At 39.2% G+C, this 13150-nt stretch overlaps 1 protein-coding gene and 2 non-coding genes across 6 annotated transcripts in view; all 3 read left to right on the top strand.

Moving 5' to 3' along the window:
- Positions 1–211: 211 nt before the first annotated feature.
- trnap-agg (transfer RNA proline (anticodon AGG)) lies at positions 212–283 on the top strand. The gene has a single exon. It is a non-coding gene; the product is annotated as a tRNA-Pro (tRNA).
- Positions 284–713: 430 nt separating this feature from the next.
- On the top strand, positions 714–785 carry trnap-agg (transfer RNA proline (anticodon AGG)). The gene has a single exon. It is a non-coding gene; the product is annotated as a tRNA-Pro (tRNA).
- Positions 786–1407: 622 nt separating this feature from the next.
- bbs9 (Bardet-Biedl syndrome 9) overlaps positions 1408–13150 on the top strand; it is a 179107-nt gene continuing 167364 nt past the window's right edge. For 3 of the 4 annotated variants that reach the window (XM_086312178.1, XM_086312176.1, XM_086312179.1), the window contains exons 1-5: positions 1408–1532; positions 3086–3204; positions 4240–4390; positions 8557–8621; positions 9001–9114. In XM_086312178.1, coding sequence (XP_086168304.1) covers positions 3093–3204; positions 4240–4390; positions 8557–8621; positions 9001–9114 — 442 coding nt within the window. In that variant the 5' untranslated portion in view covers positions 1408–1532; positions 3086–3092. Of the gene's footprint in view, positions 1533–3041; positions 3205–4239; positions 4391–8556; positions 8622–9000; positions 9115–13150 lie in introns of all 4 variants that reach the window. The other variant, XM_086312177.1, reaches the window with a different exon arrangement.

Below are 13150 nucleotides of genomic sequence, written 5' to 3'. Positions count from 1 at the left end.
TGTGCACACAAAGAGAATGTTTTAGAATATGGACTATTCATTTTGACAATTGCACATCAGCAGGACGTCATGATTTAGCCGGTGTATCACAAGATGTCCTGCAGATGGCGGCAGTGGACAAGGAGTGGATGAACTGTGGGATGCAATTTAAAGTTCATCAACGTGGCATCTTTGGATCCCAGAAATTGTTGTGTTCACATTTAGAAGTCGTGGCTCGTTGGTCTAGGGGTATGATTCTCGCTTAGGGTGCGAGAGGTCCCGGGTTCAAATCCCGGACGAGCCCATATTTTGTTAGAAACTCATTTTTGTTGTATTTGAACGAGCATAAACTATAAAGGACAAATAGTGGACATCTGGAATCATATTTCATTTTTCTTTAGTGGGTCAATACAGAATTACTACTCTGTCAGACTGAGTCAATGGATAGCCAAATGCAAACCATTACAATGCTTTTCCTGCAATGTTATTATGTGATATATGTCGATAAAGAAAATAAAGATATGTACTGATATACAGTACTTACTGTAATACTTGCTTATGCTGACATAAAGATGAAAAAAAAGTCACTTGGATAAGTGACGAATCGTTTCTCCCACTGAAAACGCGACGTGCAGATGTACAGAATCATTTTGGTCACATTGAACATGCAAATCAAATAACAGCAAAGATAACACGTATGCGTCACAATCGGCTAGGCTCACGTGCGCTTGCATGGCTCGTTGGTCTAGGGGTATGATTCTCGCTTAGGGTGCGAGAGGTCCCGGGTTCAAATCCCGGACGAGCCCTCCCTTTTCGAGCGAATCCTACTTCTAAGCTTCCACATTTAGAAAGTGTAATGAATCTCCCAAGATATACCAATGGTTTAAGTGCACTCTTCAACAGTTCCTTGGTTAACAAACTAAATACCCTACCTACTACACATATGTCACTGTCATAAAATTTACAGGTTTTATCTCTATCAATATACAAATGAAAATAAAATAAACAACACATCATATATATATAAAATTATTATTATTAAAAGGAAATAATTATTAAAAGGAAATAATGAAAAATATCAATAATGATAGGAACAGCACCATTAGAATTCTGATTTAAATCTGTGACAGATGCCATAGCCACGGAGATGGTGGCAGAAGAATAATCTAAAATAATAATATCTAAAAGTTTTAAAAACATTGCTTTTGTCCAAATTTAATGAAGTTTAAAGGTTTTTTCACATTTGATTTGTGATTCGATATACAGAGTGATTAAACAGAGTTAAAAGAAATAATGCTTTAAAAAAACACTCCCCGTGGAGTTACCCGAAGACGCTTGAGTGAGATTTTTTTGGTCCACGAAAAAACTCGTTTTCCCAAACACCACCCCCTTGTATTTCCGTTCATGCGCTCTAACCCCCGGCTTCTCTGCTAAGCGTCAGTGCCATGACAACAGGACGATGGCTGCAAGCAAGAGGGTGAGAAATGTGATGTTTGTGTGACCGAGAAGTAACGAATCTTCGACATTTTTCGGACTAGGTCATTCCTGTGAAGGTAAGAGGTAACCGGAACAATAACAAAGGCGTTTTGTTATCAAATGAGAAACCGTGAAAACAGCAGCGACCCTGTTTCTGATCTGCTAGCGTGTAACTAGGGAACTTGAAGGGCTAGCTAATTAGCCGTCTAAGCTACAGTTAATTCAGCCGGCTTGAGTGTAATTGCAGGGTAATTCACCTGTGCAGGTTCACAACGACTTAAAACCGTTCTTGAATTTGTGTCACTAACTTTACTGTTTTTAACGTACAAATATGGAGAGTGTTGTTGCCCAAACAAGAGTCCTTATGGGTGTGAAGCAATAAATCTACAATTGAATAGCTATTACAAAAGTCTAAAATCCAAGAGCTTTCAAAATTTAATATCAGACTAGAACAATAAATTTACTTCTTGATTTATTTTTCCTTTCTATTCTTTGATTGTTGGACTGACTCTCTACTGTAGCATTTAACTCGAGAAAGATCCTATCTTCTCTTAATATTTATAGGCATTGTGCACACATTTAAGACTCCAAAATACGTGGAACTAAGTCCGAAATTAGGGAAACAAACCATTGGAAATGACGGGCTAAAATTACGTTTCCCATTCCACTTTTATTTGTCTGATGTTTGCACATAATTTAAAGTCTCATTCACAAAAAGAAAAAAACACAATTGCCTAACAAAGGGTTTAAAGTGTCTCGGTTTTTATTTTTAAAAAGTAACTCATTTATGCTGAAAACTTTACTTAAGGAACCTCAAAATATATTTAAAGCTAATTGATCTAATCTGGAGACATTGATGAGCAATAGACTGCCCCAAGCAAAACCAGTAAATTAGCACAAAGCCATGCAAATAGTCAGAGGATGATACTGTAAGTTATTCTGATCATAGAGTAATACTGATCAGATTCTTAACCTTTTAAACCTTGCTTTTTATGCAATGACTCGTCAATGTATTCCTTTAACAGCCTCCCCTTCCTGCATGGCAGTGCACTCTGAATAGGTCGGATTCTCTTTGTATGGATTAACTGTCCGTTCCACCTGCTCAGCACTTAGCAAGTAGAAAAGCTGCTTGCCCCCAACTATACACCTCCTTATTCCCCCCTCTATGCTCACATGCACAATCCTGAGGTCACATGACTGGCTCCCTTCTCTGCCATTGGCTGTAGTTGTAAGTGTTATGTTCAGAGCACTAGGGCTTCCTGGGGTAGTGGGTCAAGCTGTCACTATGCAAATGGCTCAAGGCAAGCCTTTTATGAAGGAAAATAGATGGTGGATTGATTTTGTGAATAAGTAGTCCTTAACCCTTCTTTATACTTGCTGTGGTGATGCTCTTAACATTTCTGGCGTTCTACCTAGAGCTGCTCAGTGAACAGGAGATAATGCTGTGAAAAGTTAATGCCTTTTAGATGCATACTCTGCTCTGTCTCTTTGCTCATCTGTCTACAATGTTTTTGTACCTATAGTTATTCAGTTATACAGAGAAAGTCATTAACTGAACATTCTGTGGTTATTTATTTTGTTCACAGCATCTAATCCTTCACTTCTTCTGTGTTCCTGTCTGGTCAAATAGAGGCGGCATGTCTCTGTTCAAGGCACGTGATTGGTGGTCAGCAACACTTGGCGAAGGGGAGGAGTTTGACCAGGGATGCCTGTGTGTTGGAGACGTGGACAACAGTGGCACTGGACACGGTCAGTGTGTTGTGAGGAACTGATACACTAGCCATCCCATTTATCTATCTTTCTTAGTACGTCACTTCTAGTTTATTCTGTCAGGATAAAAACACATCAAGTTAAATGTGTCTACTGGATATAATTTGTGTATACGCACTTACTACTAGATTTCTGCCAACTGAAGCTTTAAACTGTTATTATTAAATTTAATTGTGATTGTCGGCAACCTGAACTAGATTTTCTTCTTATTGTTTCGGAGTCTAAGACTAAATTGCCCATAGGTGTGAATGCGGGAGTGAATGTGAGTGCGAATGGTTGTCTGTCCCTGTGTGTTAGCCCTGTGACAGTCTGGCGACCTGTCCAGGATGTACCCTGCCTCTCGCCCTATGACAGCTGGGATAGGCTCCAGCACCCCCCGTGACCCTGAAAAGGATAAGTGGAAGCGAATGGATGGATGGATGTTTCAGAGTCCTGAATTATCTTTATTTATCTTTGTGAAGGCTCCTAGTTCAGTCCTTTGTGTGAACAACACTTTAGTTCCTCTCCTTTTAAATGAACTCTTTTCTTATTGGCTGCCCTTCTCCATCCAAAAGCACAAAAGTGAGAGAGGTGTTCACCTGAGATGGCCATAATACGGACACCTGCCGTTACTCACTATCTGAAATTTGAGCTTTTGACTCATAGATAGCGGCACTCATGGCCCTTCAAAGTCACCTCACTATTTGAAGCTTAGGACAACAAAAAAAAAAGCAAAAGCATAAAACATCCCATTTAGATATCCTCAAAGTAGCCAAAACACAGAAGTATGGGAGCATAAATAAAACCCTTTTCATTTTGATTTGCAGTTCAACTCTGCATTATAATATGTGTTGCTAAACTGTATTTTTTTCAAGCTGGTTGAAAGAAGAGCTGATGGTAACACCGCTTGAGCCACTGGACCTCTTTTCTTTGCAGTATGTCAAACTCCAAAATAATAAAAGTTAGACTGCTACCAATGAGTAATAACCTCTATTCTCTCTGCTATTTCCCCTCTTTGTGATGATAAATTTGCAGACAAAGTTGTAGTGGGAAGTTACATGGGGATGCTGCGAATCTTCTCCCCGCATGCCAGTAAGACTATTGAAGGAGGTCAAGCTGATGCCCAGCTGCTTGAAGTTCAGCTTCAAAATGCCATCATCCAAGTCGAACTGGGCAAGTTTGTTTCGTAAGTATGCAAATCTAACCCACAAACAGTGGACAAGCATACCAAAAACATATGACAATGTACCGTAGTCATTGCTGGTTCTTTCTCTAAATTAAGCTCTTTTCCCCTTTTTGAGTCAAAGTTTTGTCAACATTTCTTTTCAGTTTGTCTGAATGAAACTAAAATGGATTTGGTCTTTAGTGTCACTCCTGATAAGTCAAGTCAAATCACCACAGCCTTGTGTTCTAACACTAGGACCATTGATTATGTTGCTAATCCCTCATTGCACCTTATCTCCTGCCTTCTTGGCTGCCTTCCACCATGTCAGGCCTTGACCACTGTGGTGGTGTTGTGTAGGACAAATTGATATAAGCACTCCCAGTCACAGTCTCACAAAAGTGCTACCTCACAAATTACACATTTGCTCTTTTAAACGGACAGAGGCAGGCAGAAAGAGTTTGTCGACAGTAGATGTTAATGCTAACATCAAATCTTTTTAAACCATCTTGCTTCCGATTGGTTGCCTCTCACAAAAAGGTTGAAACAAGGGTTTGGTGGGGCTTGCTCTAAACACATGCTTTAAAACAGCGGTCCCCAACCTTTTTTGCGCCACGGACCGGTTTATGCCCGACAATATTTTCACGGACCGGCCTTTAAGGTGTCGCGGATAAATACAACAAAATAAAACTAGTACCGGTACCGAAAAAAAGAAGATTTATTCATAACACACGTGAAAAGACCCAGGAAAACAGAGTTAAAGATAAAAACGATAACAAAATAACACTGAAAAACGATAAAAACCCTGAAAAACATACATTTCACACCCGGGCCTCAACTCTCGCAGCCCGGTACCAAACGACTCACGGACCAGTACCGGTCCGAGGCCCGGGGGTTGGGAACCGCTGCTTTAAAACCTTTAACTTGAAACATGTATGTCCTCAATCCAGCTTCGCAGAGAGCATACATTCACAGAGCATTGCTTGTTGGTACAAAATAGAAATGACATGTAGTGTTTCATGTCCACTTTAAATACATCCACTCTCACTGACATCATACCGAGTTCACATGCTTGATTTGAGATGAAGCATTTAAATCAATCTGAAATCTGAGCTTTTAGATCATTCTTGCAAATATGTGTGTTTGATGTGAGCCATTCCAGCAATCACTGCAGATTTAGGTAAAGCAAGACAGGTCTTTTTGAAAAGTAACCAGTCTTATATTTGCATTGTCTTTGGTGGCTGAACAGGTCAGAGGTCACAGTTAGAGAGGATACTGTGCAGTTGATAGAGCTTTAGGAACTGAAGCAGGATGCACAGAGGAGCTGCCCTGTAATTGAATGTTCAGTGTCATCTGTTACATATGTGTGCCTTTCTGCAGTAATGAATCACAGGGCTTTCTTGAACTCTGTGTCATGACCTCGTGTGAATTATAAGCATTCATAGTATAGCCTGTAATAAAGCCTTACTTTAAAATGCCAGGCAGAAATAACCATTTGTAGCTTAATGCTCTGCTTTTTCATTCATAGAAAAAAGCATCCCTTCTGTTACTTACAACCACATTAACATCTTTTTCCACTGCAAAGTATGCTAACCTCAAACCAAGATTGCCAGGAGTTTCTCTCCCGACTCATGATTTACACGATCTATCAGTGGCCCAAACATAGTTGTGCTTATAATGTCAGGCTAACCACTGAGTTTCTAGCATAGTTTTAAAACCCAGGGCCACTTCCAGCGATGTTAGTGCATTGCTGGATACTACGAGTCAGTCAAGTGTAATGTGCAGATGTGTCCAGGAAAAAATCACTTGTTTTGAAGAGACATTGATCAGGTTTCAAAACTATGTAAATGTGGGAAGAAGGATAAAAGCAATTATGGGGGATACGGCAGTGTTGATTAGATATAGGATTATTGTGGTAATTATTCAGAGCTGGAAAAAAAGGAAATTAAAGCAGGACTATAAAGATTTTGAAGGATTGAATATCTCAGATTTTCTATTATATATGTAATTGAAAAGTTGAAGTTATGACTAAAACACACGCTTGCTTGATTCAACACTGCACTCATATTTTACAGCTACATTAAAAAAAAACTTCAAATAAATAACTTAACAAATTCACTCCTTCTCAGGCTCCATACCTTTTTAATCCATGACGGTTAATGAAGTGAGATAAGAAAACCTCGACAAATGAAGAGAAAGTGAGGGACCTTTAACTGCTTGTAATTAGAATTTGTAGACCCTACTTTTAATTTTTGCTAGATGTGTTCTTTGTGAAATATTCTTAAGTGTTCAAATATCGATGGTTAGTGTAAATGTTTTTTTAATACCATCTTGAAGGGCTCCAGACAATGACTGATTGCAGTGTGGACCAATTTCTACTTGATGTAGCTGCAACCCCCCCCCACACACACACACACACACACACACAAAAAAGAAAAGAAAAAGAAAAATCAAAACACTAGAGATACAGTCATTGTCATTGAAAGGTACTGGTAACATTTGGCATGGTTTGCAAATCTTAGTTTTATCCCAGCAAATCCAAAAGTGCTGTACCTGGGGACGGCAGCAGGTCACAAGACAATGTGGAAAAGGTAGGTGAGACAGAAAGCAAAGTCAAATAATGTTTTCTGACTCTAGTGATTGTGGAAATTCTTTGGATAAGACATAGAAGAAGAACATGCACTGTGTAAATATAGTAAAATGTGGTGTTGCCCTAAGTGCTCAAAACATTACAAGCAGCATGTGGCACAGACTCTTAAGGGAGTTTTGTAGTTCCCATAAATCAGCAGCTGTACAACTCATGCAGTAATGTCACCAGTGTGACAATTTAGTCCTGAACCATGAAAGAAACTAGAGATTCATATAATATGTGTAGTATTTTAGACTCATTGTTTACTGTAGTAAATACACAGTAAAATCCAAACCTTTATTTATCTGTTAAAATAATCAAGGACTTGAATCTGTCTGTGAAATTGATGCTGCCTTTCTTTAACATTAATCTCAACATTAATACCACACATTGCCTCGCTGCGGCTGCACAGGAACGTCCTGGAATGGAAGGTTTCTGGGAAAAGCTGTGGTCTGTCTCGAAGGCTTCCCACATCATCACACTGGGAGCAGAATCCAACTAAATCAGTCTGTTTGGAAGACGTTGTGTTTAGTTACCTGTGGTTTTTCGGCACAGCATTCTTCAGAGACTGGTGGGACATTTTGGACGCTGGCCTTGATAGCAAAGCACGTTGTAAATATTGTGGAGGCAGGCCGAGGTGGGCAGATGGTGAAAGGTTTTGTTTTCTTGGTTTTCTAAGAAAGAACGAAAGCTTGTGGTTTTCAGTTTTCTAGTTCCTTGTTGTTGTTCTCTCAGCAAACATAACTGCAGTGGTTGAAACTTAGTAAGACGCATTTGTTCTCAGCCCAGAAAGCGGACACATTCCGTCTCAGTGGTTTTGTGGCAAGGTAAATAAGTGAAAAATCTAGGATCAGCATCACTGGAACATCATCTACACCTAAACCATAACCAATGTTAAAAAAATGCACCAGCTGTTGCAGTAATTATTTTAGACGAATGAGAGAGAATAAGAGTGGATGCCACCCTTGAGTTAAGAACATGGATTCAGCCACAGTGGCAGGAAACATCTGCCCTGCTGGTGTCTGAGAAAGAAACTCTATCTTTACCAGCTGCAGGGCCGCAGTTCTAGTGTTATTCTAGCGTAGTGATTTTAGCTGTTATTTGGCTTATAACTAGGTGGTCTTGTTAAATAATTGTGGATTTTTAGAGGTATCCATCCAAAATAATCAACATGGGGTCCTGTTAAGCTGTAAAGGACATTACCCAAATGCACCACTGCACAACACAGGAAATAATTCCTCTCCATCGAATGCACAGTACACCCTTTTGGACATGCAAATCACAAAGTTTTACAGTTTAGAGTAAAATGTCAATCAAATATGTTTAATCTCCTTTAATATTCAGTATATTTATAATTGAGCTATTTGTATCTATTAGAGCAATTTTTTATATTATGTAACTTTGTAATATATTGTATCTTTGGTTAAATTTGGTTCAGTATCTTGGAGTAACTGTAACACATAATTTCACACAAAGTATTCTGATTCTGATAAAAGGGTTTTAGTTTTGTAGGTTATCGTATTATTGAACTGCTTTAGTACTTTCTTTGCTGTCTTTTCAGGTGTTCAGAGCTTCTTCACTTGGCTGTTCTCCACCCCAGAAAGCTGTCAGTCTACTCTGTATCAGGTAAAATTTACATAAACAGGGTTTTCATTATTTATGTTTAGTAAATGGACTGATAGTTATAAGATGCTTTTCTACACCACGGAGCACTCAAAGCACTTACATTACAAACCACATTCATACACAGATTGTTCTCTGCTCTTTAAGTTCCCTATATCTGTCACACTCACACGCTTATGGATGCCTTATGGCTAATTTGATGTCCAGTATCTTGCCCTTCACCATGCAGACTGGAGAACATGAACCATTGATCTTCAAATCCCAAACCACTTGCTAAGCCACAGCCACCCTTTTTGGGATCAGTTTTCACTTTTAAGGGTGTCATTATATCTTCTCTTAATTGAAGTTGGGTTTTTTGTGTGTTTTTTTTAACCTTATGCAGGCACTGCAGGGAACGTGGAGCATGGTGACCAGTACCAGCTCAAGTTGGTTTATGAGCATAACCTACAAAGAACAGCCTGCAACATGACTTACGGCACCTTTGGAGGAGTCACGGGTACACTAAATTCACTTTTTTCATAATATTGTTTTAAACAAGAGAGATGTAAAGCTGTCCTGGAATCACACAAGAATTTTGGTGCATAATAACTTCTCTTAGTAACAGCTTTCTGACAGCAGTGCCATAAGCCATGCACACACATGTAAGTCATTTATACCAAAGAAAACTTTATGTCCACCAGGAATAGTGGCTGGCTATAAAGGGTACTTTTACTGCTTTACAAGTTCTGTGTGTCAGCTTTTGCGTGTGGGTTTTTCTTTTGAGTATTTAATAAAGGAAAGTCAAAAGGCTGAGTATAGGCATTTAGTTGTGTTGATTATCATCAACATCAGTGAGGGACCTCACAAATATATTGAAGTGCAAGCGGTGTGCATTAGTGAACATCTGTGCATGTGTCTTGGCATAAGAGGCAATTGGCAGCGCTGGACAAATACATAAAACTATAAAAGTCTATAAGAAGAGTGAAGGAGGAAAAGGGAGAGAAAGAGAGAGGTCATGTAGCTGCGCTCTCTTTAGTCTATTGGGCTTTTGGAAAAACCAAGTAGGGGAAAGCCCTAATGGAGTAAGCATCCAAGAAAAACACACATACACGCACACACACTGAAACACACACACACACACACACACACACACACACACACACACACACACACACACACACACACACACACACACACACACACACACACACACACACACACACAGAAACACAGGGAACCCCCTTTAAAGGAGAGAAAATGACATTTCCAAATAAAGCCTGTATTGTCAAGGTGTGTGTGTGAACAGAGAGCTTGCCAGACTCTGTGGCCTGGCATGATGAATCCGTCATTCACTTCATGTTTAGAGAGCCTGTCTGTCTGTCTGTGTGCAAGTGCTCATCTGAGTGTGTATTTGATTGATAGAAAGAACAGTGTGGGCTAATTAAAACCAAAACCAATACCTTGGCCTGTACTGAGTGCACGTGTGTAGGACATACCACAAACCAATAACTCTGACTGTGTCCACGTGTTTTCTGGTTTCCCCACACTGTGTAGGATGTGTTTCAGATGTCAGCTGAGCTCTCATGTAAACTTGTGTTCTTTCACCCATGCTCTCTACTGTCGCCAAGTGCTTCCTTATAGGGCAACTTGTGATCTCTGGGGTTCTTGCAGTCTAAAATGACATGAGGTAGCTGATTGTTGTGAAGTAGTGTGGTGTAAATAAAACTGGGTCTTTGTGCCATGTCCAAGTTTGACATCTGTGTACCTAAATGTTTTAGCGATCCTTACTTATGACTAAAAATAGACATGCATTCCTGACCATTTGACCTTGAACTTTATAACCACAAGTAAATGTTTCAACCCAATGCTGTTTCCTAACCTAAACCTCTGGTTAACCCCTAAACCAAGTCTTATCCCTTAAACAGCCCTTGACCGGAAACTCGGTAAACACAGAAAACCATACAGGCAGACTAGTATTCACTTTACATCTCTAGTCTTTTCCTATAGTGTACACCAGTAGATGGCAGTACAGGCCCTAGAACTGCTCTTCTATTTCACCTTGATACTGAATGAATGAGGTCCTGTTTTAATTCTTGTACGGGAATTCCCCTTTCCCAGCTTTCCCAAGTAAGGAGTTCTGAGTAGAGATTTAGTGCCTTGTTCAAGAACGGCTTCATCAGAATGGTGTGCATGTTTACACATGCTTTATTTTGCAGATAATGGTAATGCTTATTCTTTCAAAAATTTTTTTTTTTTTTACATTTTTAGATCATTTTTAGTGCTTTTAAATGTTTATGAGTGTAAGACTATATATATGTGGCAATAATCCTAAAAAATTATTAGAGAAAAATCCCCCAAAATAAATGACATTTGGGGAAATCTGAATCTATTTTGATGTTGCAACTCTTCATCTAAATTCTCAGTTTGCTGCCTGCCTTTTTTTAACCTTGTTTTTGATTATAATTGTTATGGACGGATTTTTTTTTTTTTTTTTTTGCATTTTAGATTGGATATAGTAGAAACAGAGGAGAGGGGAAAGGATGATGTGCAACAGAAGTGCTCCCCACTTATTTTGCACTGTTCTGCATTATTTCTGTCTTCTTTGTTTACTGTAGCAGCTGTTTAGTTTTGTAGTCTAAATTATACCAATAACGATCAATGCTTCATTTATAACTGAAGATATTTGTGTTCTGTTTGACTACATACACACAAAAGAGGCTATTTTTATTTCTCTTTTCCTTTTAAAGGGCAGATGAGTTTTTGATCTGTGTGCGTTTTATTGGGAAAAGATGTTCGCTGTTTGCTCTTTCCTCACCATTTCACATAGTTTACAAGAAAATGAGCCAATCTCACAGTTGATTGGATGAAACACAAACATACACATACTCGTAATGATTATCTTGCACACACACACACACACACATACACACACACACACACACACACACTGGACAGTATTTTCTGTGTAGTTTTACTGCATAGACAGTGATAGTCACAGCTCTGAGGCAAGAGCAGACTTCTGAAAATGTATTTCTTCCACAGATGTTGTGTGATAAGACTCTGTGTGTTTAGATCACAGTTAGTATAATAGACAGATTTGGTCACTATGACATCATCCATTTTTGTGGTTGTATTTTGAAACCTTAACATTTGCTTGTGTTGTGGAAGTGTTCTGGAGTATTCTGGAGCCACAACTAACCATATTTTGATGAGAATTAATTTAGTGGCATGTTACCAACTAACAATAGAAAGCTTGGATAGTACGCTGCATGCATACACTGTAAGGAATAAACGCCCTACACAGATATCTTGGTAAATTTGTGCTAAGTAACAGACTACTGCAATATTAAAAATGTATCAAAACAGATACACAGACTTCCTGGTGATTCTGTACCACACAGCAATCCATTTTAATTATGAGATAATTCTCTTAAAATGCCCAACAAGCCACCAACAGCACAAATGCAGTGGAGAGATCCAGCTCATTAAGTACATTTAGCAGAGTTGAGGACTAGCAGAAACAAATTGCTTTTGGCTGCCTGCCTGGGGACAGACCTATCAGTCAAAGTGGCCATGCCCCTTAAATCCAATTTCTAGATGGAGGAGTTATAATAAGGTTCATCCACTTTAAAGCTGTTGTGAAGGAAGTAAACTTATGTAGTGGCATAAAACATTTTATTACCAGTCTGTATGAATGCTTTTTAAGGCTGTAAAGTTGGTCATTTTAACATTGGAGTTTACAGGTACTCACTCACTTTTGTAGCCAGCCTCAAGTGGCCACTAGAGGTACTGCAGTTTTGGCACATCCATGTGGGTTCATTTGTCACCCGTGGAGGTTGCTGCTTGGTTTGGATATGGAAACTAGCGTGTGTGCGTGTGGGAGTGTTTTTGCAAGTCGTGTCTGCTGTTACACGTGAGTGTGTGTGCGTGTGGGTTTGCATGTGTTGGTCTATAATAGCACCCATTTAGCAGTGCTGTAGGCACTGTAATAGCAGCTCTGTATTAATACTACTCTAATAGCTGGGCTGCCATTTGGTTTGGGTCACTTTCAGGCCACACACTTACAGTCGAAGTATAGACTGGTCTTACACACACACACACATATACACACATATACACACACACACACATATATATATATATATATATATATATATATATATATATATATATATATATATATATATATATATATATATATATATATATATATATATATATATATATATAGACACATAGATGCATGCACTCACATGTTGTGGTCCCCGAGCCAGCACATTCACATGTACCTACAACTTTCCCTCTCACACTCTCACATTTTCTCTCTCATATTTACACAGAGGCGAGGTGCTGCCCACAGCAGTGTGCGGCCAGCCTCTGTGCTTTGTTGGCTGCTCTGTGTGCTTGTTCAACAAGTCTTATTAATGACACTAATACAGGCCTGTTTCCTCCACTGTGTCTGAGCAGTGGCTCTCATACTGGGCTCTTTGACACACTATACCTGGCCGTGGGCGTGTGAAATTACATTTGGACAGTTGCTGTTATGAAACAGC

Source organism: Aulonocara sp. 'chitande type north' Nkhata Bay, linkage group LG11 (genome assembly GCF_057382095.1).
Source record: "Aulonocara sp. 'chitande type north' Nkhata Bay isolate Kocher_YH1m ecotype deep benthic linkage group LG11, A_spYH_male_GT1.1, whole genome shotgun sequence".
Taxonomy (NCBI): domain Eukaryota; kingdom Metazoa; phylum Chordata; class Actinopteri; order Cichliformes; family Cichlidae; genus Aulonocara; species Aulonocara sp. 'chitande type north' Nkhata Bay.
Note: the sequence above shows the minus strand (reverse complement) of the source record. Positions and strands in the feature narration are given on the sequence as shown.